Source organism: Aegilops tauschii, chromosome 1 (genome assembly GCF_002575655.3).
Source record: "Aegilops tauschii subsp. strangulata cultivar AL8/78 chromosome 1, Aet v6.0, whole genome shotgun sequence".
In the NCBI taxonomy this organism is placed as follows: Eukaryota; Viridiplantae; Streptophyta; class Magnoliopsida; order Poales; family Poaceae; genus Aegilops; species Aegilops tauschii.
The window spans coordinates 334,164,745-334,190,792 of NC_053035.3; the positions used below are offsets into that span (position 1 = coordinate 334,164,745).

General features: G+C 47.5%; 2 protein-coding genes and 1 long non-coding RNA gene across 10 annotated transcripts; 2 read left to right on the forward strand and 1 right to left on the reverse strand.

Moving 5' to 3' along the window:
• Positions 1-590: 590 nt before the first annotated feature.
• On the reverse strand, positions 591-986 carry LOC141031235 (uncharacterized). The gene has a single exon (XM_073506206.1). The coding sequence runs from the start codon at positions 984-986 to the stop codon at positions 591-593; it is 396 nt and encodes a 131-aa protein (XP_073362307.1).
• A 3,705-nt stretch (positions 987-4,691) lies between these two features.
• On the forward strand, positions 4,692-20,788 carry LOC109777598 (uncharacterized). 8 transcript variants are annotated; one of them, XR_012182920.1, is made up of 10 exons: positions 4,692-5,166; positions 8,740-8,791; positions 9,527-9,611; positions 11,733-11,811; positions 11,902-12,032; positions 12,240-12,301; positions 12,392-12,594; positions 16,437-16,557; positions 16,966-17,093; positions 20,457-20,788. It is a non-coding gene; the product is annotated as an uncharacterized lncRNA (long non-coding RNA). The 8 variants fall into 8 exon arrangements; XR_012182916.1 differs by lacking the exon at positions 16,437-16,557 and adding an exon at positions 8,995-9,042 and having other exon boundaries at positions 4,887-5,166; XR_012182917.1 differs by lacking the exon at positions 16,437-16,557 and adding an exon at positions 8,995-9,042 and having other exon boundaries at positions 4,887-5,166; positions 9,527-9,607.
• LOC141020555 (subtilisin-like protease 4) lies at positions 5,414-8,670 on the forward strand. Its single transcript, XM_073497500.1, has one exon. It carries the CDS (start codon positions 6,323-6,325, stop codon positions 8,537-8,539), a length of 2,217 nt encoding a protein of 738 aa, XP_073353601.1. The 5' UTR covers positions 5,414-6,322; the 3' UTR covers positions 8,540-8,670.
• Positions 20,789-26,048: the final 5,260 nt, after the last annotated feature.

Here is a 26,048-nt window from a genome sequence, read left to right on the forward strand (position 1 = left end):
ATCGTAATGGCTAAACCCTAGAAGCCTAGCCTGTATGACTAAGGTAATGAATATCCCCCCTTTCCAGACTAAGTCCTCCGGTTTATATAGACACCGGGGAGATCTAGGGTAACACAAGATCGGTTACAGAGAAAGGAATCTACATATCCGGTCGCCAAGCTTGCCTTCCACGCCAAGGAGAGTCCCATCCGGACACGAGTGCGGTCTTCGGTCTTCCTATCTTCACTGCCCATCAGTCCGGCCCATGGCTAACAGGCCAGACGCCCGAGGACCCCGTAGTCCAGGACTCCCTCAGGCGCCCCGCGAGATGTCCCGGCGATGAGGGCGGTGTGATGCACACGCACCTTGACCTTCTTCATCCGGCGTTCCTCCAAGCGTAAATACGTGGCGACGGAGTGGAAGGTCGGGTTCGGCAGCAGGGTGAGGTTGGAGGCCGCGTTGCCGAAATCCTCGTTGAGGCCGACGGTGAGGGTGCTAAGCATGAGATTGTCCGACACCTTGGCGCCGATGTCGCGAAGCTCGTGAGCGAGTCGCTTAAGGCGCATGCAGTAGTTGTCGATGGAGGAGTCATCTTGGTGGCACCCAAAAAATTACTGCTGCAAAAACACGAGACGTTGAAGCTTATTATCAGTGAAGAGGGCGTTGATCTTGGTCCACACGGTACACGCGTCGTCATCCTCCGAGACGACCGTGTGGAAGATGTCCGGCGTGACGGTGAGGTAGAGCCACCGGATGAGGGAGGCCTCAATGGCCGCCCAGTCTGGATCGCCCGCCATGATGTCGCCATCAACGGACCCGTCGACGTGCTCGAGGAGGTGATACTCGCGAAAGACGAGGTTGAAGTAGGTCTTCCATGCGTAGTACGATGAGTTGGATTGGTCGAGCTTGATGGGGACGCGGGTGTGGATGTCAAGATCGCGAACGGCGGTGGCGTCAGGCTCAGGTCCGGCGAACGGGTTTGAGTTGCTGGAGTGGGGAGACGCCATGGAGCTGCGGCGGCAGAGGGTGGGCAGCGGCGGCTCGGGTGGGATTGGGCTAGCGGCGGCGGCGTGGGGTAGGGTTAGGGTTTAGGCGCACGACGGCTATGGTGGGAGGGGAGCAGCGGCGACAGAGGGGGTTGCGGCGGCTGCGGGGAGGAGATGGCGTGGCGGCGGCGTACAACGGCGGCGGCGGGTTTAGGCGGAAGCGAGGAAAGGGATCGGCGTGCTATCTGATACCAAGTTGGAAGGAGGAGATTGCATGCATCAATAATTCATTGATCATGTGCATGACGCACATATATAGGTATGGGGTGGACCGGCCTCTACTTGTCTTTCAAGATGTACAAATATACGAGAGGGAGAGAAAGATACAACGGTATAAATACAGACCCAAGTCCTATACACATGTGGTGGACAACGTACGCTCAACACTTTCAGTGCTGCAGTTTCAGTTTCTATTGGGCCTGACAATAACATGCCCTTTCTAAACATAGAGTTTCTACACTCGAGTTCAAATGCATCATTTTTTTGAAATAGAGCTCAAATGCATCCTCATGAACAATAAAAAATAGTAAACAAATTCATTTTTTATATTTTTTTTGCAACAAACATTGTTGAATTATCTTCGTGCGTGCAAAATTTCATGTTGAAATAACGTCTGTGGAGCTCTGGGCAAAAATAATAAAATTGATTATCCAAAAAGACTATTTTTAAAGCATTTCTTGACTATTTATTTTGTTATTTTTTGCAGACATCCACAGATGTTATTTCATCATGAAAATTTACACCCAAGAAGAAAACTAAGCAATGTTTCTTGTAATAAAAATCAGTTATTTTATAAAATTTTTCTTCAGATTTTATTGTTCACACATGAGCATCCGAGCTACTTTTCTGGAGAATTTTTTTAAGTATCCAGGTTCAATTCCCTCGATGTGCAACTTTCCTTTTTAGAAGTTTGATGCACTAAATTTACTTTTTCTTTGTGTATAAGCCGTTTCTATTGGGCTTGATACTAACATATCCTTTTTGGACATTGAGTTTCTAAGCTCGAGGTCAAACGCATCCTTGAGAAGAATAAAATAAAAAATAACAGTAATCAAATTCAAAAACCTGTTTTATTTTGGCAACAAACTTTATTGAATTATCTTCGTGCGTGCAGAATTTCAAGATGAAATAATTCGTGCATGCAGAATTTCAAGATGAAATGACGTTCGTGGAGCTTCGGGAAAAAACAACAAAATCGATACTCCGGAAAGAAAGACTTCGTTGCACGACTTTTTTTTTTAAGCTTGATGCGCACTACGACAGTTTCTTTCAGTACAAGCAGTTTCTATTGGGCTTGACCCTAACATGTCCTTTTTGAAGATGGAGTTTCTACACTCGAGCTAAAATGCATCCTTGTGAAGAACGAAATCGAAAATAATAGTAAACAAATTAAAAAAAATCTGGTTTTTGGCAACAAACATTGTTGGCTTATCTTCATGCTTACAAAATATCGTGAGAAAATAAAGTCCGTGGAGCTCCGAGAAAAAACAATGAAAGTAATGCTCCAGAAAGGCTTGGTTGCAGAACTATTTCCTTTTTTTGGGAGGGGGGCGGGGGGTGAAGCTTGATGCGCTACTATTACTGTTTCTTTCAGCACAGGAAGTTTCTATTGGACTAGGCACTAACATGTCCTTTTTGGACATGGAGTTAACTACACCGAGGTCAGATGCATCCTTGTGAAGAAAAAATAAAAAATAATTGTAAAAAGTTGAAAGAAAAAAAACAGTTTTTTGGCAACAAAAATTGTTGAACTATCTTCGTGCGTGCAGAGTTTCATGATGAAATAACGTTCATGGAGCTTTGGGCAAAAATAACAAAATCAATGCTCTGGTTGCACAATTTTTTTTAAAGCTTGATGCACACTATGACTATTTCTTTCAGTGCAGGCAGTTCCTCTTGGGCTTGACACTAACATGCCCTTTTTGAACATGGAGTTTCTACACTCAAGCTCAAATGCATTCTTCTGAAAAATGAAATCAAATACAATAGTAAACAAATTCAAAAAAATTGGCAACAAACATTGTTGAATTATCTTCGCACGTGCAAAATATCGTGATGAAATAATGTTCGTGGAGCTCTAGAGAAATTTGTAAGAGCCCTATGCTTGTGTTGGTTATGGATGGTTTGGAAGAGCCCAGAAAGACCTTGGGTCAGCTCTAAGCTTCCCGGTGATGCATCTGACCTCGCCCTGTTCGCGTCAGTGACCAAGATTGAAGTTGAAGACGAAAGGACATCAAGCTTCTGGCATTGCTGCTGGATCAGCATGGAGACGCTGGCTACTCATTTCCTGAAGACATACAAGAGATGCAGAAAGAAGAACATAAAGGTCCAGGATGCCCTTCGCTAAGACAACTAGGTGAATGATATCAGGGGAGGTACCTATATGGACTTGGTTGATGAGTTCATCGTGCTATGGAGTCTCACCCGTAACATCTACTCTAGCCTAAGTGAGACCACACCTAACGAGATCAGTTGGAGTTTAAATGCCTCTGGAGAATATACAACGATATCCGCCTACTTGATGCAGTCCTAGGGGCCTACATCCTCGAACCTCAAGAGCTTGTTCTAGTCTGCTTGGGCACCAGGGAAAACTAAGCCGTCCGACTGCTCATGCAAAACAAACTTTGGTGCAACAACAAGCTCAAGAGAAGAGGATGGATCAACGGTTACTTCTACCCCCTATGCATGCGCAATTTGGAAAGCTCTTTCCATCTGTTCTGTGAATGTCTGACCGCAAGAGAGGTATGGCACAATGTTTCTCTCTGGCCTGGCTACAACACCTCAACCCTACAAACTGGCCTCCTACTGCTAATTCTGTCCACCAGGCAACAGTAGTTTTCGTTTTAACTCGGCTAACTCCCACATTGCCGTGATCACTTGATTGTAGCAACCTCACCTCTGTCCGCTTCTCCCCTGCTTAATATACGAAAGCCTGCAGATTTCTGGATCTCTCTCTCTCTCTCTAAAAAAAAGCCTCCCTGCCTTTAAATGAGTTGACCTGAACCTGCAAGTTATCTGAAAATTTTGGGTGTGTTTGAGCTCAAACCGACACATCCACTAGCTCCTCAATATCCGAGATGAAGATGAGAGCGTTATGATTGGACTCACCAGTGTCTTAGGATAAAATCATATTTAGTATTGTATCTTTGTGAAAACTGATTGGCATAAGAATAAGAATGATCGAAAGAACAATACAAAATAGTCGTGCATCTCTTATAATTCACTAACGTGAGTGAAATCTTTGGCCAAAAAGTGACCGTGAAACACATAGCGTACGGTTTACTTGCTTGAGAGTTAAGAAAAAATGCAATATTTTATTTTTTGCGGGGTAATTGCAATATTTAATTTAGTTTTGAGAAAACGGCAACCCATCATTTGTTTGAATAGCCTGAGCTGAGGCAGAACTTTATTAGGGCCCTTGGCGGGCGGGCAGCTCCACAGAAAACAGACCTGGACAACCAAAAAAAAAAAAAACAGAGCTGGAATGTGGCACCGGACATGAGAAAGCGCCCAGGCAAAAGTACGCTACAGCTGACAGGAAAGCAACGCGATTGCAGGGAACACGCACACCCAGCTGCCCCTACGGCACTGAACGTCTCCAACGGATTAACATGACTGTAAGCGGGCATTTCTTGGGTTCTCTCTCTAGCCAATTAGTACCACTCCATCCGCTTTTCCCCTTCTTTCTCCCTCCGGTGGATCTCCAGCCACCCAGGCCCGGGCCATGGGCGGAGACGGCGACTTCAACGCCGCAGGCGGCGGAAGGGGAGTTGCGGGTCGGAGGCGTGGGGGGCAAGTGCGAGGCAGCCGCGGCCGGGAGACGCAGGGCGGCGCCCCGGCCCGAAGGCCGCGGCAGGAGTTCGTCGCCGAGGGCCCGAGGCGGCAAGTGCGAGGCAGCCGCGGGCGGGAGACGCAGAGCGGCGCCCCGGCCCGAAGGTCGTGGCAGGAGTTCGTCGCCGAGGGCCCGAGGCGGAGCGCACGGGGTCGGCAGGCGCAGCGCCGGCGAGTTGGTGGGGGTACGGGAGGCACCGTAAGGATTGTGCAGCGGCGAGGAGGCGCCGGCTGCTTCCGCTTCCGCGCCACGAAGGCGACGATGCGCGAGTCCCGGCCTCGTCCAGATCATCCATCGCCAATTCGCCAGGCAAGCTGAGCTCCTCCCTCCTCTCTTTTCCAAATCCTGATGCTTTGATTTACTACTGATTTTTTCATCAGAAAGCGCTAATTATGGTTTAACTCCGCTATAAACATCTTGTCCCGCCCCGCTATTTTGATTTTAATTCAACTGAAACTTAAACCAGGCTAGCGCAACACTCGACACGTAGCGTCGTCCTCTCGGCCACTTTCACCACCACCCACCAGCAGCATAGCTTCCTCTTTTTCCATAGATGGAATCGTGGAAGCTCAGCCTCTCTCTCTCTCGCAGTGCACCCACCACCAGTCCACCACCGCCACTGTCCTCTCTCCCTTTGGGTCACTTCTCTGTTCCCTCCTCCACCATTTTCCCCATCAGCTCTGCAAGCTGCGTGCTGATGCGGTCGAACCTTTCTTTGTTTGGAGGCTTTCTCTCCACCAGCGCAAGCTCGACACACACCAGTGTCTATGAAGGATAGCCTTGCCATTGTGTGCTTTGCAGGGACTAGTGCCCCGCTATTTTGATTTTAATTTAGCTGAAACTGAAACCACGCTAGCGCAACAGTCGACACGTAGCGTCGTCCTCTCCCCTTGGTCACTTCCTTCCGCCACCACCCACCAGCAGCGGAGCTTCCTCTTTTTCCATAGATGGAAGCTCAACTTTTCTCTCTTGCGGAGGCTTTCTCTCGACCAGCGCAAGCTCGACACCAGCGTCTCCCTACGCCATGCAGGGGTGTCAGGGCATCACTTGTGTGTCTCCCTGCCAGGAGGAACCGCACAGAACAATGTGATTTGACTCACATATAGTATAGGCACAGGAGCATCTAGGCGTGCGTGCAAGGTTCAGCACGCAGCATTTAAGGTTGAGGCCCGAAGCCAGTACTGTGCTTGTGCTCTGCCCCCCTTTCTTTCTCTCCCCAAACCAACCGAGGCAGAGTGAGGGAAAGAGAAAGAAGCATTTGCTGCTCTCCGCCGTGCCACCACCACCACCACCACCACCACCAAGAGAAAGAGGAAGAAGCATTTGCTCCTCTGCTCCGTGCTTCCACCACCAGCAGCCCCGTCGTCCTCTCGGCTCCTTTCATCACCGCCACCTTCCCTCACACACCAACCTCACCCATATTGGCCACGCCCCCCAGCTTCCTTTCGGAATCGCAGCTCAAGCCATGGCATCCTTGGCCAACCTCATGATCTCACTTTTCTCGCTCACCCTCATGCTCCTGCATGCTCCTGCACCTGCGGTATGCGACGACCAAGGTGCAGGCCTCTCTCCAAGCCATCGCACATACATTGTGATGCTGAGGCCACCCGTCGAAGCGGGCAGCGAGGACGACCACCGCTGGTGGCAGGATTCCTTCCTGCCAACACCTCTCGCCGGCTCCGATGAGCCACGCCTCATCCATAGCTACACTGAGGTCTTCACGGGGTTTGCCGTGAGGCTCACCGAAGACGACCTCGCCATGGTGTCCCAGAGGAACGAGTTTGTGCGGGCGTTTCCAGACCATCTCTGGCGCCCCAGCACCACTCACACTCCGAAGTTCCTCGGACTGGAGAAAGATGCCGGGCTGTGGAGGGACACCAACTATGGCCAAGGAGTCATAATCGGGGTCCTGGACACCGGCATATACGCAGAGCACCCTTCCTTTGATGACAGTGGCATCCCGCCACCCCCATCAAAGTGGAAGGGCTCATGCCATGGCGCTGCACGCTGCAACAATAAGTTGGTAGGTGCCAAATTCCATAATTTCAATGCAAATGATTCCGGAGATGACACGGGGCATGGAACACATACCTCGTCCACCGCAGCTGGGAACTTCGTCAGTGATGCCTCGGCCCACGGCCTCGGCAGGGGCACAGCCGCCGGGATTGCTCCACATGCACACTTGGCCATGTACAGGGTGTGCACAATTCTTGGGTGTGCAGCCTCGGACATAGTAGCTGGGTTAGATGAGGCTGTCAAAGATGGTGTTGATGTGCTCTCACTCTCCCTCGGCCCCTTTTATGATGTCAGCTTCACTGATGACCCAGTTGCCATTGGCTCACTCAGTGCGGTAGCAAAGGGCGTTGTTGTCGTGGCTGCAGCCGGGAACAACGGGCCAAGGTCCTTTATTGCCAACTCTGCACCATGGTTGCTCACAGTTGCAGCTGGCTCGGTGGACCGAAGCTTCAAGACCGTTCTGCAGCTTGGCAACGGCAAGCACATCAGTGGGGAAGCTTTCAACCAGACTGCAAATTCAAGCTCCAAGTCCGTTCCTCTGTATTGGAACAAACACTGCAAGTCATCATTGGCTGGAAGAAATGTGGCTGGCAAAATTGTGATTTGCCATAACACAGGACCAATGAATGACACTGGAGCAAGCATCAACCAGTCTGACATCAGTGGCATCATGAGTGCCGGGGCGGCTGGCATAGTCCTGATCAACAGGAAAGATGCTGGCTTCACCACCCTTCTGGAGGACTATGGCAGTAATGTTGTGCAGGTGACCGTGGCTGATGGCAACAATATCATAGAGTATGCAAGGGCAACAAGCAAAGCCAGTGGCAAAGTCATATACAAGAACAATGTGCTTGGTGTCCGTCCATCTCCCACTGTCGCGGCATTCTCATCCCGCGGTCCCAGCACGTTCAGCCCCGGTGTGCTAAAGCCAGATATATTAGCACCCGGGCTCAACATCATTGCTGCATGGCCACCACTCACGATTCTTGGATCTGGGCCATTCAACATTAGATCAGGGACATCCATGTCGACTCCACATGTCAGTGGAATCGCTGCGCTTGTCAAGAGCTCCCATCCTGATTGGTCTGCTGCTGCTATCAAGTCAGCCATCCTAACCACAGCTGACATCACAGACAGCGCTGGTGGCCCGATCTTGGACGAGCAGCATCAGAGGGCAACCGCGTATGCCATGGGTGCTGGCCATGCCAATCCTATAAAAGCTATTGATCCGGGCCTTGTGTATGACCTTAGCATCACTGAATATGCTGGCTACATATGTGCTCTCCTCGGTGATCAAGGCTTGGCAACCATTGCGCGTGACCTGACGTTGTCCTGCAAAATGCTTCCCAAGATACCAGAGGCACAATTGAACTACCCATCCATAACAGTGCCACTCAGGACAAGGCCATTCACGGTGAACAGAACCGTGACAAATGTGGGGCCAATAAATTCAGTATACACACTGAAGATGGAGGTTCCCAAGTCTCTCACAGTGCGAGTCTACCCAGAGACGCTGGTGTTCTCCAAGGTTGGACAAAAGACAACATTCAGCATTACGGTGAGCAGGCATCGCAATGTCGGGTCAAAGGCCTTGCAGGGAAGTTTGAGCTGGGTGTCCAAAAAGCATGTTGTGCGTAGTCCGATCGTGGCTTCTCCTCTGTTGTAATCAGGAAAAGCATGTGTGACATATGACATTGGAGAATCGCACATGTAATATTGTAATTAGGGAAATGACTGTCTTTTGATTAGAAGTGTATCCATGCCTGTAAAATAATTGATGTTTGGACGTTTAGCATCCATTGCTGTCACAATTCTTTTCTGAATTACTTTTTCCTTTTCCCAACTTATCAACAGTGTTTGCTGCAGGTAGTAGATCACCATTGAGAGGTGCTGCTTCTAAGGTGTAAAATCCATCCAGGTGCCTAAACCTACCCTTTCCCTCATATGGGTTTATGCCATTGCTGCCTCCAGATTTTTTATCCGCGCTATTGATGATATACTTTCTGCCGATATGAGCTATTGATGATAAACTTGCTCATTTTTCGTTTCCTCTACATTAGTTCCTTTCAATGCTTAGGTTCAGTTGGGCACTAATGACTATTTCGGGTGCTTTGAAATTAGATTTTGACGATATTAAGGTCATCATCAGTCTACATGAACAAAGGAGAGGTTTGCCTGAATACTCGTAGCTAAATTGGTTTTTCTCCCTGTGTTTCTTTTCTGGTCCTTTTCGTCTTTTGCAGTTGGTGTATATATGTTCCGAAGCTAAATTGAGTCTTGACTTTTAAGAAGAAAAATACCTCGTTGCAGTAATTGTACAGTTTAAACCTATTAGTTCGTGTTGTAAGCACATGTATTAGTGAGTCAGTTTAGAGCTTGTACTATTAGTTGTGTATGTTAGCTCATTCCCCTGTCTCACCCCGGAGCCAGGCACCGAGTTAGACCTTGCCAACACATTATCTCTTCTTCCTCAACTCCTCTGCTTTCTGCTTCCAGGTCCAGGTCGCTCTCCTCAGTAGTGCTACATGAGTGAAGATTTATGTTTGCTACTGGATCCGAAATCCTTCATCTTTGCTGATGCTATTCTCCTATTTTTTCCCATCACTTGACACTCTAATCTCCCTGATTTTGGTCTCTGGTTTTTGAATTGCAGATAGTGGCCGCAGCGTTGCCGCTGGACGGCGCACACTGGAGCTCGCGTATGCAGTCACGACAGAGCTGCTTCGACATCACTGTAGGTTGATGTTCTCTGTCACTCCTGTACACCTTGAACTCTCCTCTACTTGATCTAGAGATTTCTGGGACCTAAAATGCTCTTGTGTGCTGAGACAAAATCCCCAAATTAATCCTCTAATTCAAAGGACAGTGATTTCTGGGACCTAAAATGCTCTTGTGTGCTTAGACAAAATCCCCAACTCTCGCCTTTAATCCCAGCATTTATATTAGGCCTAGATCCATAATTTATACTGATGTAACTCAAATTCCCACCTCAATGGTTTCTGCTATAAAACCGAGGTGATGGTGTCGTTAAGTCCTAAGTATTTTACTTGCCTTAAACCATTTCACTATTTTCTTCATGTCGCCAGCTTTTTCCGTAAATGAAATAGTTGTGGTGACATGGGATTTGTGCTTGTACGTGAGAAAAAAAAATGATGGCATGAAGAAAAACACCTTTCTTTGATGCAATTGCTCCTTTTTGTTCTTGCTTGCTGGCTTTGTCTCTACTCTGGATGCAATTGCCTTCTCAGCTCCTCCCCCTCCACGACAGCCGGCATTGGTGGTCTCTCAGGTTACCACCTCCTTTGGTTCTTGTTTTTTTTTATTGGGAAAGAGAAGTGGAGACAGTGGGAAGGGGGGAACTACGGCCAGGTGAATAACTTTGAACCCCATTGTCCCTGTTATATCTTCTTCTATTCTTATCCCTCCTCCTCGAGCAAGTATTCCATTTTTTTTTTCTTTCCCGAAAAGAAGGTAAAAGCCCCTGGTATCGATTGAAGCAAGTTATCCCATACCTTGGTCTAGATGATCCTTTCATTCATTGGTTGAGCTACTATGCTTACACTATTCGAGCCCCTTGTATGTTTACAAAGACGATTCATTCCTTTCCTTTCTTTCAGATATCTATTCAATAAGATGATCTGACCTTACCAGATTCATCAAGAAGTCCAAGAAGTGCCGGTGATGCATTTCAGATTTCACTATTGTGGTAACTATTTGGGGAAGATTTAAACTGTCTCCCTCTTTTTTTGTGGACCAATGTGTGGTTGCCACGCGACTAAGATTGGTTGGCTTACAAGGTTGGCCTGATGCTAACTGGGATATTTTTTCTTTGAAAAAGTGCTAACTGTGATGTCTTAAACTTGTTTTGGTTTCCTAATGATGGCTTAAGAGGATTAGTGAGTGATTAGCCAGATGATTCTAGGGATGCCAGGCTTGCTCTTTGTGCTTGCTGGGTTCGACGAAGCAGACTTCTTTTTTTCTTGTAAAGCTCTGGTCATTCTTTTAGAGAAGATGGTTTCTTTTACATATTTTCTTCCAGTCAAGTGAACGGGCTAGCAAAAGCTCTCATTTAGTCATGAGCTCCTTTCTCGAGGCAAGATAGTATGCCTAAAAAAGAATGGATTTGTAAACAAACCATTCACGTTAATTAAATAGTGTCACTTCACAGTGTTGGAGGAATAAACAAAAGCAGCTCTCGTTCTCCCTTAGCAGCGAAACCAGTCCCTACCTCTCATCAGTCCAAGATTATATGGCTAGACTATAAAGCATCCCAAAGGCTAATTAGTGCATCCCAAAAGCTGTCGAGGTTGTCCAGTTCGAGGGGGAGCAACATGGATTCTCTGTCCGCGGGCCGTTCAGAGAGGCAGCCAGTGAGTTGCCTCTGGTGATCAAGCGGTTCGTCTACAGCGGCAACTGAGCGGTGATGTGTTGTGATTTGCCTGACTTTGCTGCTCACGAAACCTCAAATTAGCATCGGCTTAGCCGTCCCTGATGAAAGACATGGTGCTCGCCGGCATCCAGCTTCAGTGTAGAACATTTCGAAAGTAAACAAAAATTGAACTGCCTAAATCTATTTTGAGTTCAGTGTAGAACATTTCAAAAGTAGGTAGACGAACACATGGAAGCTGAGGACGAAACCCGATCGCTCGACACCGGAGTGGAGGGGGCAGAGGTGTCGCAGGCCATGCTGCTCCAGGTTCTCCTCTCTAACCGCTGCTCCCACAGCATAGCTTGCGGTAGCTTTGATGGGATCTCCACTGCTTGATATGCTTCTCCTCTGTATAGGGGCTTCTTATATATGGGCATATAAATCTTATGAGTTAGTTTTGTTTACATATCTATGTGTTAAATGTCGACAGATAATATATGATGGAGCTAAAGAACTAAGCCCAAGTGGAAGCAGACTCTTGAAAATATGTTATATCCCTAGATTATCAGGTTTGTACCTCTTATTTTCTTCTGTAGACAGAGTTCTGTCTAGGCATATGCATCAGTATCCTGCAACATGGTAACTGTCATTTGTTACAGCTGAAGAGGTAGTGTTATCCAACTGAGATTGTGTTGTCTGGGTCTTCCGGTAGAGACGAGAAGCTATGGAAAGCGATGCCACTGCTATTTATGTGCTCAGGTTTTCTCTGCTTATATTTGGCCTTCGTTAGGTATACCTCTTTGTTGCCTTGATTTGCACATGTGTTACTTTCTAGTATTCATGCCTCCCTGCATCCTAATATTTCCTTTACTTGCACTCAGGCCCCAGCTGTTATTTGAATGCAGCTTATTCATGGATGCATGCTTTACATGCTCTTCTAGCCTCTGCCTGTTCTTGTGTTGCTTCCTCTTATCTCATGGCTGCCTGTTGTGTGCAGGAAAATGCCTCAATTAATTAATTTGGTGCTCCGCTAGTCGCCATGGTCGGATGATACTTCAGGTTTGCACTTCCCATTGTGGTATTGCCCTGGTTGCTGGCGTAGGTTCTTTTATCGTGCTGCTTAATGCAATTTCATCGTTGATTTGATAGGGAAACTGATGTTTATCTACACGATGGACCTGGCTATATTGCCTACTGCATGTATCGTTTACTGGGAACCAAAATACTTGGACTGTGCAGCTCTGTTTGTTCCTGTGGTGATTAGCCTATTGTTTTTGGTTATGGAATTGCAGCAGCGAGCTATCTCTTCCCTGTGTTTTACGGGTCAAGTCTTATTCAACACCTATGGGAAGGTAACATAATTTCGTCTCGCTTTGTCTTCTTGCACCATGGTTCTGTTTCTGTGTAATTATTTTGCATCGTTCCAGTTTGTTGTATGCAGATGCCTATTTTGCAGTCTCACAATCCAACTGTAATAGTAGGGAGAAAGATGATGCTATTGTGCTTTATGTCGTAATTCAAAATCTAGAGTTGCACTTTTGGTTGATTAATCTTTCTGAACCATAATGATTATTCCTCTTTTATTGTATTGTTAGCCAATTAAAAAGATTTTATTGTAGGTGTATATTTGTCTGTACGGTATATATTATGCGAGGTGGTAGGAGCTAGGATCCTACCTGGTCTAGGGCGTAGGTTGTACGGGAAGGGGGAGGGTTGACGGAGATGCGATCGCGGCTGCCGGCGGCGGGGCGCCGTGGCGCGATGAAGAAGAGGCGGTGGCGGCGCAAGAGGCGGCTAGGGTTAGGTCTCCCTGCTCCCTTCGGGAAGCTGAGCAAATAATGATTGCTTCTTGCTTGATTAGATTGATACATCTCCTCTCCTTATATAGAGAGGTTTACTTGACTCCTAATCAAACGATCCTAATAACGATAAGATAATTGGGCTAAGCCCCTAATAATGATAAGATAACTTGGGCCACAACCCACTGGGCTAAACCCCTAATATGCCGGTCATAACACTTCTCCCCGCCTGCACAAACAGCTCGTCCTCGAGCTGTAAGGTGGGGAAGTGCTTGCTGAACTCCTCGAGGTGATCAACCAGCGTCAAACACCTTCGCGACAGCTGGGACGGCCAGGCCGGCGGCGACGGCGTCCTCCGGAATGTAGTCTGCAGCCTCCAGGTAGAAGAGTCGCGGGCAGACGTGGCCGGGCGTGTAGGGCTCGTCGCAGTTGAAGCACAACCCTTGGCGGCGACGCTCGAGTAGCTCGGCCGAGGTGAGCCGGCGGAACAGGCGCGCCGCGGTCGCGGCGAGGGGTGCCGCGGAAGCCTGAGCAGGCCGAGCCTGCGTGGGAACATCCGGCCAGGGTAGCGACCCAGCAGCCCGGGACGGTGATTCCTGCTGGATGGCCACCGCGCGGCGCTCGAACGCGCGGGCGTAATACATGGCCGTCTGGAGATCTTGGGGTCCCCGAAGCTCCACGTCCACGCGGATGTGATCCGGAAGTCCACCGACGAAGAGGTCGGCCCGCTGCTGCGCCGTCACGCCCGACGCGTGGCATGCCAGAGCCTGGAAACGGCCGGTGAAGTCTTGAACTGTGGAGGTGAAGGGAAGGCGGCCTAGCTCTGCCAGGCGGCTCCCGCGGATCGGTGGCCCAAAACGAAGGAGGCAGAGCTCGCGGAAGCGCTCCCAAGGGGGTATGCTGCCCTCATCCTGCTCAAGGGCGTAGTACCAGGTCTGTGCCGCGCCGCGGAGGTGGTAAGACGCGAGCCAGGTACGCTCCGAGGCGAGGGTGCGCTGCCCGCGAAAGAACTGCTCGCACTGGTTGAGCCAGTTGAGGGGGTCCTCCGTGCCGTCATAAGTGGCGAAGTCCAGTTTGGCAAACCGCGGCGGTGTCCGAGTCGGAGCGCCGTGGCCGACTGGCTCGGAGGTGTGAAGCAGCGAGGATTGGGGCGCCCGGTCAGCATGGCCGCGGCCGTGGAGTGCCCCGCCAAGCCGGAGGGATCGCCGAACTGCAGAGTGGGTGCCGGCGGGTCTCCAGCCGACGTGTAGACGGGTGGCGGCGATGATCCGGTCAGCCAGGCCGGTATTGGGGACGGTGACGGCGGGAAGCGCACTTGCTGGATCGGTACGCCTCCCTGCGTGGGTGACCCGGGCCCCGTGCTGGGCGAGGGAGGGGCCGGCAGCTGCGGCGGTACAGACCCGGGTGGAGTGGGGGGCGCAGCAAGGGCCGGGGCCGGCCACTGTGGCCATTGAGGCGCGACAGCGGGCGGCGGTGGGGCCGGCAGCTGGGGCTGCGGCTGCCCGGACCCGGGAGGCGTCGAGGGCGCAGCGAGGGCCGGGGCTGGCCACTGTGGCCATTGAGGCGCGGCAGCGGGCGGCGGTGGGGCCGGCAGCTGGGCCTGCGGCTGCCCGGACCCGGGAGGCATCGGGGGTGTGCCGATCGCCGGTGCCGGCCACTGCGGCCAGTGGGGGGCGACGGCGGGCAGCGGCTGACCGGGCCAGTGGTGGTGTAGAGGCCCGATCGGCGCCGTGGTGGCCGCGTACCAGGGCAGGGTGGCGGGCCCGGTCGCGGCGGCCGGCTGCAAGGGCGGCGGCTGCCCGTAGGGCCCGGCCAGGTAGAGGCGTATGCCCTGGACGGCGTGACGAGGTCGTTGAGTACCCCGGTCATCTCCGCCGGTGAGTAGATGGCGACGGGCGGCGCGGTGGAGGGCGGCGGCGTCTGGCTGGTGGAGGCGCCGGCGGTGGAGTCCAGCGGCGCGGTGGGGAGAGGCAGCGGCGCGGTGGAGAGAGGCAGCGGCGCGGTGGTGAGGAGCAGCGGCGGGTTGGGTGGCGGTGAAGACATGATCGGAACCGAGCTACCTGATACCAAATTGGTAGGAGCTAGGATCCTACCTGGTCTAGGGCATAGGTTGTACGGGAAGGGGGAGGGTTGACGGAGATGCGATTGCGGCTGCCGGCGGCAGGGCGCCGTGGCGCGATGAAGAAGAGGCGGCGGCGGCGCAAGAGGCGGCTAGGGTTAGGTCTCCCGGCTCCCTTCGGGAAGCCGAGCAAATAATGATTGCTTCTTGCTTGATTAGATTGATACATCTCCTCTCCTTATATAGAGAGGTTTACTTGACTCCTAATCAAACGATCCAAATAACGATAAGATAATTGGGCTAAGCCCCTAATAATGATAAGATAACTTGGGCCACAACCCACTGGGCTAAACCCCTAATATGCCGGTCATAACACGAGGTATTTCTAACGCATCTTGATCTTATTTTAGAATCATCTGACTAGAGTCTTGGTCCTTCGAGCTTGGTTAACTAAAGCATCTGTGATATCAGATATCAAATTATTTACACTTGTACTTAAGATGTAATGTATCATACTAGATTTTCATGAGCTTAATTATAGATTATCATGATTTTGGGGATGTGTACAGTGTAAAATTATAGATCGCTCAGACTTTGAATGGAGCTGAAGAAGTGATCTGAACTTTATCTTCTATTTATATTTAATAGTCATTGGTGTTGTCAAGCATTCCAAATAGCACCAATGAATGGTTAATGCAGGCACAATATTATTCCTCTATTTTCTTGAACTTTTATTTATTTAGTCATTTACCCTGCTGCTTCATAAATTTCACTGTTCGCCTTTCTCTCTTTTGGTGCTTTTTACAAATTCTAGAGCTGCACTTCATGTATTTAGAGACATTGTCTTCATTGTTTATAAGCAGTTCCTTCATTACAAATCCTAGAACTGAAACCTTTCACTTTGAAGGTAGGAGACTGGTACGAACCGTGAGTGTTTCATAGAGAAATTCTGTTCATATGAAGCAGAAGAAAGTCATGCAGTACCTTGCAATTACGTCGTGATTATTAGCCTATTATGATGCTCAAAACCTGATACAGAAAATATTTATGACTGAATGTTTGACATGATCTCATGTCTTATTTGCTAATGGTGGTTACATGATCTCAAGTCTGACGGCAGAAGAAAGAAATGCTGCCTGTTACTTTCACTGTCATTCTCGCGGTTAATTACATGATCTCAGGTCTCTCTCTCCAAGTTGCTAATGGTGGTCCTATGTATGTCTTGGTAGACGATGTAGGATACAATAGCTTCTCATGTTCTGTTTACTTGTTTAGGCTAAAGTAGTAGAGTGCTTATTCACCCCCTTCTCTGCAAATCATTCTCTCAAGGTTGCAGGCAAATCTTATAACCAGGTGCTTCGAGAATGAACAAATATTCAGTTCAGCGGGATTCATATTTTTCTTGCCTCCATCTTATTTCATTAATTTGTGGTAGCTGCCAATTGTTTTTTCTCCATGTCAGTAATCATCTTCACTAATTCAGATTCATTCTTTTTTGTGTGGTTGCTACGAAAGAACATATCTCTTTGTTGCTGCACATCTGTGATGCTTTTAAGCAAAATGCAAGATGTTTGAGGAAATGCCAATGAGAACAAAATGTGAATATGCTGTTAGTGGCGTTTAAAAACATTTTCTTGCATTTTTAATAGTATCAATAAAATGGCTAAATTGCACATGAGTCTAAATCATATTAAATCATAACGGCCTCATGTTTTTTGTCAAAGAGTTTTGTGGTTGCATAAATAAGTCGTGAGAACATTTGGATGCAAGCACCCATCTTTCGTGAGAGAGACCCATGCATTTCAGTTCTTCTTTGTTTATACTCTGCCAAGTTATCTCAAGCATATGTTTTTACTTTGGCACAGGTTGATTCTATAACTGAATGCATAGGCTTAAATCAGAGGATATAGCAGCGGAAGAACAAGTTGTATGTTTGTCGAGGTGATCTCTTCTTATTTATTTGACATGATAAAGCATGGACCTTCTTGCTCAGGTTTCAGATTTCTCAATCCATACTTTCGTGCAAATATCAATTCTTGACTTGTTATTCAGTAATCTTGCACGTTTTCATTTTCTCTATATATCATCAGTATTAAAGTTCATACATAATACCTTATATTATTGGCTTTAGAACATTGCAAATCAGGGTAGGCGGTGCATTTGGGAAATTCATATTCTATTCAAAGGCACTTCATCGATACAGTCAAATGCTTCACAATAGAATATGCTACTTCACTTTTTAGGTGTCCTAAGGTTTCATAATTCGTTTTTATTATCTAAAGCAGCATGTTTTATCATTTTAGTTAGCATTGCGCCAATCACAAACCACAAAAAATACACATGCTCACCCAGTCACCCTTTGTAAAGAACCGCGCCTATATATGTTCTGCTCTGTACTGAATCTTGATGCTTTGTACGGAACCATATGTATATGTATACTAATGGAATACATGCCCTGCAGTTAGCTATCTTTGGTTTTTTAGCAGTCCTGTTGTGTTGTTTCCTTCGAAATGGATGATTGGTTTATACGTGTTTGATTATCTTCTTTGAACCTTACGCCTGACTGCTTATTAGATTGGCTTATACATGTTTGATTCTCTGCTTTTTTTCGAGAAAACGCAAATGGCCTTTGCGTTTCATTGCATTGGAAAGAAAGGGAATTTACATCCTCCTAGGAGGCAGGTTTACACAGTTGTCAGATGATCAGTGGACATCCCAGGATGATGGCAAAACGACCCTGAGCCCTTGAGCCCCGGCCTTTGCCCAACATCGGGCCTTGTCCTTGATCCTGTCGACAAGCTCATTGAGCGATGGGCTCACATGGTCAAAAACGCACGCGTTCCTATGCTTCCAGATCATCCACGGCACCAAAAGCGCCACGGATTTCAGCGCCTTGCGGAGCGCTGGCGGTGTGGATTCCTTCGCGCGCAGCCACCAGTCCATGAGCGAGTCGTCGTGCTCGGGCGCCGGTGCCGGTAAGCGCAGACAAGATAGGATCTCATGCCATGTTTGCCTAGTGAAGGGGCACGCGAGCATCAAGTGTCTGATTGTCTCCGGCTCTTGGTCGCATAGAAGGCATCGCGGGTGGTGCTGCAGGCCACGGCGTGCGAGCCGCTCCGCGGTCCAGCAGCGATCTTGTCATGCCATCCAACGGAAAAATTTCACTTTTGGCGGTGCCCAGCTCCTCCATATGAGCTTCCAGGAGTGGCAGCCCGTCGCTCCCAGGAAGGTTGCCCGGTAGCAAGACTGAGCGGTGTACACGCCGTTGGCGGTCCAGCTCCAGAGCAGCTTGTCCGGCTCGTTGGACAGCTCGACATGCTGCACTAGGTGCCATAGCTTCAGGTACTATCCAATCTCGGGAAGGCTGAGCAGCCCATGGATGTCGCGCGCCCAGCTTTTGACGGCCAAGGCCTCCGCCACCGTTCTCGATTTCCGGCGATGCTTTGGGATGCACTGAAAGAGCATGGGCGCTAGCTCGCGGATGGACTGGCCGCCGAGCCAGCGATCCTCCCAGAAGAGGGCGGTCGTGCCGTCCCCGATGGCCATGGTCGTGGAAGCGTGGAAGAGCGCGCGCTCTTCCGACGTAAATTGCAGGTCCAGCCCCTGCCATGCGTGATCAGTGCCCGTACGTGCAAGCCATAGTCAACGCAGCCGGAACGCGAGCCCAGTGCGCTCGAGATCCCGGACACCTAGGCCGCCATATTCGAGCGGGTGGCAGACCCGGCGCCAATTCACGTGGCAGTGTCCACCGTGGGCGTCCGCGCGGCCGGCCCAAAGAAAACCATGCTGAATCTTCTCTAGTTGCTTCAGGGTTTTCTTGGGAGGTGCGAACGCGAGCAATTGGTGAATCAGGACCGCGCTGAGCACCGACTTGACTAGCGCCAGCCGTCCGGCCTTGTTCATCAGCCATGCCTTCCAGGTAGGAAGCCGGCCTGCCACCGCGTCGACAAGGGGTTGCAGCTGGGCCGCGGAGGGGCGACGGGTGGTGAGCGGGATGCCCAGATAGGTGATTCTCTGCTTTGAATTGTATGATTGCCTGTTTATTAGCCCTGGAAAATGAAACGCTTCAATGGTTGATTATCCTTCCACTTAGATCAAAAGGAATTTTTCCAATAGAACTATGGAACCCCTGAGCGGTTGCGGTTGTACCTGTACTGCAGGAATAAGAAACTCACTATTCACTCAGTTTATTTTCCATAATAAGTTATGTAGGAGAGATGGCCGAACGGTTCAAGGCGTAGCATTGGAACTGCTATGTAGACTTTTGTTTACCAAGGGTTCGAATCCCTCTCTTTCTGTTTTTCTTAATTCATCAACGTTAAGGATCACAATGTATCAAATCAAATAACAATTTTCTCCAGCAATAATATCTTATATTATCTTATTTTTATTTAATAGAAATTAGAAATTCTCTATAGCAAATTACTGTGGTATGTAAAATTCTATATATGAATCCCTTCATGCACGATATTGATTGTACAACGTTGATAGTTCGTGTTGTCCTGCACATGACTGGCTCCGGACTGTAAATTGAGAAGTGTTAATATAGAAGAAAAGGTAATGATGCATTCAGTGGGAAGGTTCTGATAAGATGTATTCATGCTTTTCAATGGCTGATTTCTAATGTATGAGAGGGGCACCTGTACTTAGTCCAGGCCAAATCGTTGTTTTTAGCATAAAATCAAATGTATCTTTGCAGTATTCCTGAAAAATGGTCTTACATTTTTTCCCCTTGGTATTTATTTACTGTACTGTATCGGCTCAGTTGAGACGAGGTGAACACGTGATGACCGTCATCAGGTCCTTCGTCACAACACCTGAGCGGGCGAGATGTTCAAAGTTAAATTAAACACTATTATCTCATATGCTGTGGAAGAACCATATATGTCGTTTTTCCTGACAACTGTTAGCACTTGCTTTTGGTATATCATGTTATCAATTCTGTGACATGCTTAAAAGGATGTAATGAAATGAACCCTGCGTCTTTATTTGATGAATTCAGATGATGAATCAATTGTCTATATTTTGTTTTATCTGTCTGCCATCTCGCACCTCTAAAATATAAATTGTGTATTACCGGGCTGGCTGGATATGCACCAGCTATGCAGCCTTGCCGAATGTTTTATGTTATGAAGGCATCAGCATGGGTGTTTGTATTTACAATGCCTCCTTCACACTTAATCCACCATCAATGAGGCAAGTGCACTCCTTTTTGTCACAGAAAATCAAGTGAATGTTGCATTCACAAACCAATTAGCACGTTTGGGTTGTAGATACTGTGCATTGATCCCTACATTTGTAACCAATTCGTGTCTGATTGAGTTTACTCTCTTTCTCATGCTTTGTGCTTCCCTAGGTCGGGCAGCTCTGTGGGGACATGAAGCCGATGGCGAAGGCGTGAGGTGGGCATCATCATTGTGGAGTTATTTGTGCAAGTTACACCATCAGCAACCATGTAAAGACATTTGCATCAGCTATCATCTCAAGTAGACCATTTCCATGCTCTAAGTTAACTATTGTTTAAATTGTGAAAAATCAAAGGCTTTTGTGCCTATTAGTTTGTTCTATCCTGAGCACATGTGTTGTGTTCAATTAGCAAAATGTTACTGTAGACCACAATAACTATGCATGCTCATACATTGTGCCTATACTTAGCATAGTAATATATGAGATAATCAAAGCTGCTAAGGAGGAGCTCCTCCCGTGAGTCCGCCGTTGTGGCCAGAGTGAAAAGTACCTTGGAATGAACAGTGACCATAGTGAACAGTATTTCCATGTGAACATTATTTTCACTTTTTTTATTCTCTTTCAGATACAATAATAAAAAGAGCTCCTTTACGGTGATTGGGGCGGTACTGGGAGTACTTTCAAGTACTTACCCCTTCGATTTTTATTAGCCGTCCGATCTGGTGGGGGATTAAAAATGAATTAACTTAATTAGTTTAATCAGAGAAGGGCATAATGGTCCAGGGTAAATTTTTTTTTTCAACCGATCACGTCCACGACCAGAACCACGTCTAGATCTAGTAGCTCGGTCAAGTCCTCCTTCTCGTCCTCTTCCTTTTGTCCGACGAGCCCGGCGAGAGGAACCAATTCACCGTCGTCGGCGTCGTTCTCGTCCTCCTCCTGGTCCCCTTCACTATAAAAGACGTGGTCGGCGGCAGGAAGAAGAATAAGGCGTGACATCTGCGGCGGCAGTGTCGGTGGCGACGGCGGCGGCGGTATAGGAGAAAGCCCCTCACTGATCCCATCGCTTCCGGACTTGCATCTTAAGGTATGAATCGCCTGAATCTCAACTTACTTTGATTCGTAGCCTGCACTTCCTACTTAGATTTGTTTAGTCATCATCGATTTAGGTTTCCCTAGTGCATGCAATTCAATTTAGCAGTACTTACATCTCTGATCACGTCTGATTTTTATTAGCCGTCCGATCTTGCGGGGAATTAAACTTGGGCGTTGATGATTGGTTTCCCTCACATGTCAAACGAGCAAAGTCTTTTCCATGCACTTGTCTTTGCCTATGAGCTATTTTACACCTGCAACATTGATAAACAGAAAGATGTTGATGATTGGTTTCCCTCACATGTCATATGTAGGAAGACATGGCGTATGCAAGTGATGAGAGTATGTTCGAGTATCTAAATGTTGTCAGCAAGATGTTTGATAGTGAGGCTGAAGGCTATGAATTCTACAACAAATATGCTCTTGAAAAAGGTTTTAGTGTGAGGAAAAGCTACGTTGAGTGGGATGGATCCAACAAATACATAATTTTAAGGAAAATTGTGTGTAGTCGTCAAGGGTTTCGCGAAGAGAAGCACATGAAAAGAAAGATGGAAGATAGAAAGAGGAGGCCACGAAGTTTAACTCGTGTTGGATGTAATGCTAAATTGGTCATTACGAGACAGGAGGAAACCGGTCGGTGGTTTGTCAAGGATTTCATCGATGAGCACAGCCATCCTCTAGCCCCACGGGATCTTTCTTGTCTGCTGCGTTCGCACAGACGAATTAGCGATGAGCAGAAAGCGGACATTGCGGACATGGAAAAATGTGGGATCCGCAAATACCGTATTATGGATATTTTGTGCTTTCAATACGGTGGATCCTAAAATTATACTCATAACTAAATTGGTACATACAGTGATCACATGGACATTATTGTCTACAATTTAATTTTCTTTCAATTCCTATTATAGGGTTACTAAGTACCTCACATTTTTTTTGCCTTTTTGTAGTCAGTTCATATATTTCTTGTTTGTTAAATATTGCAATATGTAAATACATTAAGTATTGTAGAGACTACATCCAATTGCAATGTTCTTACCTCTACAGATTAATCGCATGAACATAAAATAGGGACAAGATTCACATCACCATGACCTAAAAAAACTCAAATGTGAATTATTTTTGCATTATCTTCTGTATATTCAAAGCCTTCCGCTCTCATTTCTTACTACACTGAGTAATTCTATTTGTTTCTGCAATATATAATCTTCTCACGCTACTTTGTAAAACTGAACAACAAAAAGTAAACACGAGCAACCAACAAATTAAGCTGCAATTTAGGCAACAACGTACAAGATTCAAGGTGGCTAAACTCTCGGTGTTCCGGTTTGAGGCTCTTGGTAGTTAAGCTGCAATTTAGCCAACAACGTACGAGATTCAAGATTCAAGCTGTAATTTAGCCAACAACGTACATAGATAGATTGGTTTACAATTTTTTTTAAGGTCCGACCGGGGCGGACAATTTCCGGTGGCACCACCTTGCGTTACACGTGCTGCTTTCTCTAGAAAACACCCTTCGATTATGCTTCCACTTTCTCTCCAAATCTCCTCCCACCTCTCTCCACTAGAATAGTCCGGTCCCAATTGTTTTGTCGTCGTGGATTGGATCCCAGTCCGCTATCCATGGTCTCCACCGAGTATGCCCGTGCCTCGGCCCTCTTGGACCTTGTCTCCGTCTTCACATCTCCGCAGCGAAGAGAACACAGAAAGGATGAGGAGGAGGCAACATCGCTGTGGGATGCTCCCTACCTTTCCCCAAACCCTGATGGCATCCCTCCCGATCGATCTTGTAGCGGGACTCCTTCTCGCCCCCCCCGACGGATGAGGACGTGCAGCACCGTCAATTTCCACAGCAAGGGTGTGAACCCTTTGCATCGGCAACGTTGAGGCGGGTGAGTTTTCTTTCAGTCCCTCAAGCTCTCTTAATCCTCTCATCTTCACCCAGTACACTTCCTCGAGCAGAAGCTTCTCTATTCCCCTCTCCCGTTGTTCATATGTCTTCATGGTTGCGCCTACCCCCTTCCAATTGCTGCTCCCACCCCTCCCATGACTGCTCTCCACCCCTCATGAAAACCTAGAAATTGAGCAATCACTCATACCGCTCTTCTTGCCTGCACACAACCTGGTCTTGTTTTCCCTATCATAATTTTGCAGGCATAGACGGAGAAGTGGTAGCAGATAAGATCAAGGCTAAGGTAATTTACATCTGAAGATCTTTTTCCTTGTCTTGTTTTCCTTGAAGTGATACTATTATAATGTTCACATATGATGTGCAATTTGAGCATGAGGTGATGTTTGCAACATAAACTGTACAAACTAGATGATGCTCCGCGCGCTGCTGTGAAAATATGAGTAAGCAATTTGGTGTGGGTATGGGGGAAATTTATCAAACATGAACAGGTGAGCATGGTCCAAATAAAAATACATGTTTTCAATCAAGATAATCTTGGGTTACTCTCCACAAAAGAAAAACAAAAGTTCATGTGCTATATGGAACCAAACTCACGTTTGCGTCTTTTGGCTCACGTATATGATTGTGTCGCTAGCACCCATATGATAGAGAACCCAGGTCGACATGACTAGTCATAAACCAAGGTGGCACAAACGTACAGGGATAGGCATACGTAACCCAACATTGCACATGTCGGTCAGCAGGGAGTGTAACCAAGTCGTAGCAAAGCCACAAGGACTATAGTAAACACCGCGTGACATTTCCCCGTAGGGACAGACACAAGAGCAAAGAAGGATACATGCCGGTCAATCCATGTGTTCCGCAGCAGTAGCGAACTACCGTGGCTTAGTGGAAGCGCCAGGAGGCATTTCCCTGTAAGGAAGGCTACCAAAGCAGATAACTAGGTGTTGATTCCCACAATACCAATGCATTTCAAACATACAAACAATATGCCCGATATGTGTAGATACAACATGGCATCACAATAACTCTATGACTCAAAGTATTTATTTAAGAGGCTCCGAAAAGCCATACATAACATATCCATACAGGTAGGGGTAACATGACCCAACACTCAAAGTCATACAAGCATACAAGCACATGCGGAAGCTTAACTTGTCTGGGTACAAACAACTAGAAAGAAAAAGGCTGACTATCTACAAGACTCTCCATAGAAACCAGACCTCTGTCTAGGATTCCCAAGCTAATCGGTCAATGCCGAACTCATCATAGAAATCAAAAGTGAGACTAAAGTCTCCTATGCAAAAACATAAATTAAGTAACCATGAGTACAAAGGTACTCAACAAGACTTACATCAGAACTATCTACATATGCATCAGTATCAACAATGGGGTTGTGGAGTTTAACTATAGCAAACCAGCTTTGACTCAGTGGCTATCCTGAATTACGTCTACCAGTAATTTCTTTGGGGTTAGAGAGCACAAACGAACCCACATAGTCACCACAACAATACACCTCTATGGATCATCTCCCGTCTCCCCATGAGAAGGCCATCCATAGCACTCACACTTATCTTGCACATTTTAGAGTATCCATTTAAAGTCATCTATGAACAATATAAGCTTTCAAGTAGTCCATATCCGCAGGCATGGCTATTCGAATAGATCAATAACCCTGACTCAAACGAACCAACGTCCTCGTCCCATCAGCAATGTTTCTTCTTGGAACACGTATTTGCACTATTGCAGGATGGTCCAAACGCGACAGTCAGAGACCTTCGACGAAACTGTGTGCGATGCATTAATCGCAAACAATGGTGTAAGAAAATAGTAAAAAATGAGACGAACTATTTGCGATGGCGCATACATCAAACACGATTCAGATCAGAGCTGCGTGTGCGATGTGTGGCATACGGTTAATCCATACAAACTGTTTGCGATGATCCAGAACAACAGAAACGGTCAGCCAGATGAGGGTGTGTGCGATATATGACATACAGTTCACTAGGATGAACTGTGTGTGATTAGGCAAGACAATAGAAACGGTCAGGCAGATTAAGGTGTGTGTGCGATGGAGGGCATACAGTTCACTCAGATGAACTGTTTGCGATGAGCCAAGACAACAGAAACAGTTCAACTGAACAAGATGTGTGTGATACGCGACAAACAGGTCCGTGATCAGAAATGTGTGCGAAGACCAATAATAACACACGATTGCTGCTAATAAGCCGTGGGATTTGCTCTGTCTACAGATGAACAACATATATATAACTGAAATAAACATCCAGTTACATAATTGACTATACAGATCATTCGCACACACCTCAATAAACAATTGCATGCATTCTAAACTAGGAGAAATGATCGTCTAGTCATCTACTTCTTGTGACGCTCCCGCCATTGCTCCGTGGCTCGATCCCTCGTATGGGGCAGGACGAAGACACTTCCTCATGTCAACGATCCGCCTGTACATCTTGTAGCTTGTGTACGCATCCTTGGACGCGTATTTGACGTGTTCTTCATCCAGTCTCTGATGCCAGACACTGTGCCAGGCGTTCTTGTCCTTCTGGCTCTCATCCTTCATCTTCATGTAGTAGGGGTCAATGATGGCCGAGGCGAGGTCAACCAGGGAGTTCTGTTTGTTGTTGATGCTGCCCCAGACCTTGTAGTGGTCGGATGTTGACAAGATTCTGGCAGGTCAAGCCCGAAACCTTGAGCGCTTTTAGATCGTTGGTGGTGTCCACCGTAGCGAAA

Excerpts from the sequence above, each read along its gene's own strand:
- LOC141031235 (XM_073506206.1), bottom strand. The coding sequence starts at position 986 with ATGGCGTCTCCCCACTCCAGCAACTCAAACCCGTTCGCCGGACCTGAG.
- LOC141020555 (XM_073497500.1), top strand. The coding sequence starts at position 6,323 with ATGGCATCCTTGGCCAACCTCATGATCTCACTTTTCTCGCTCACCCTC.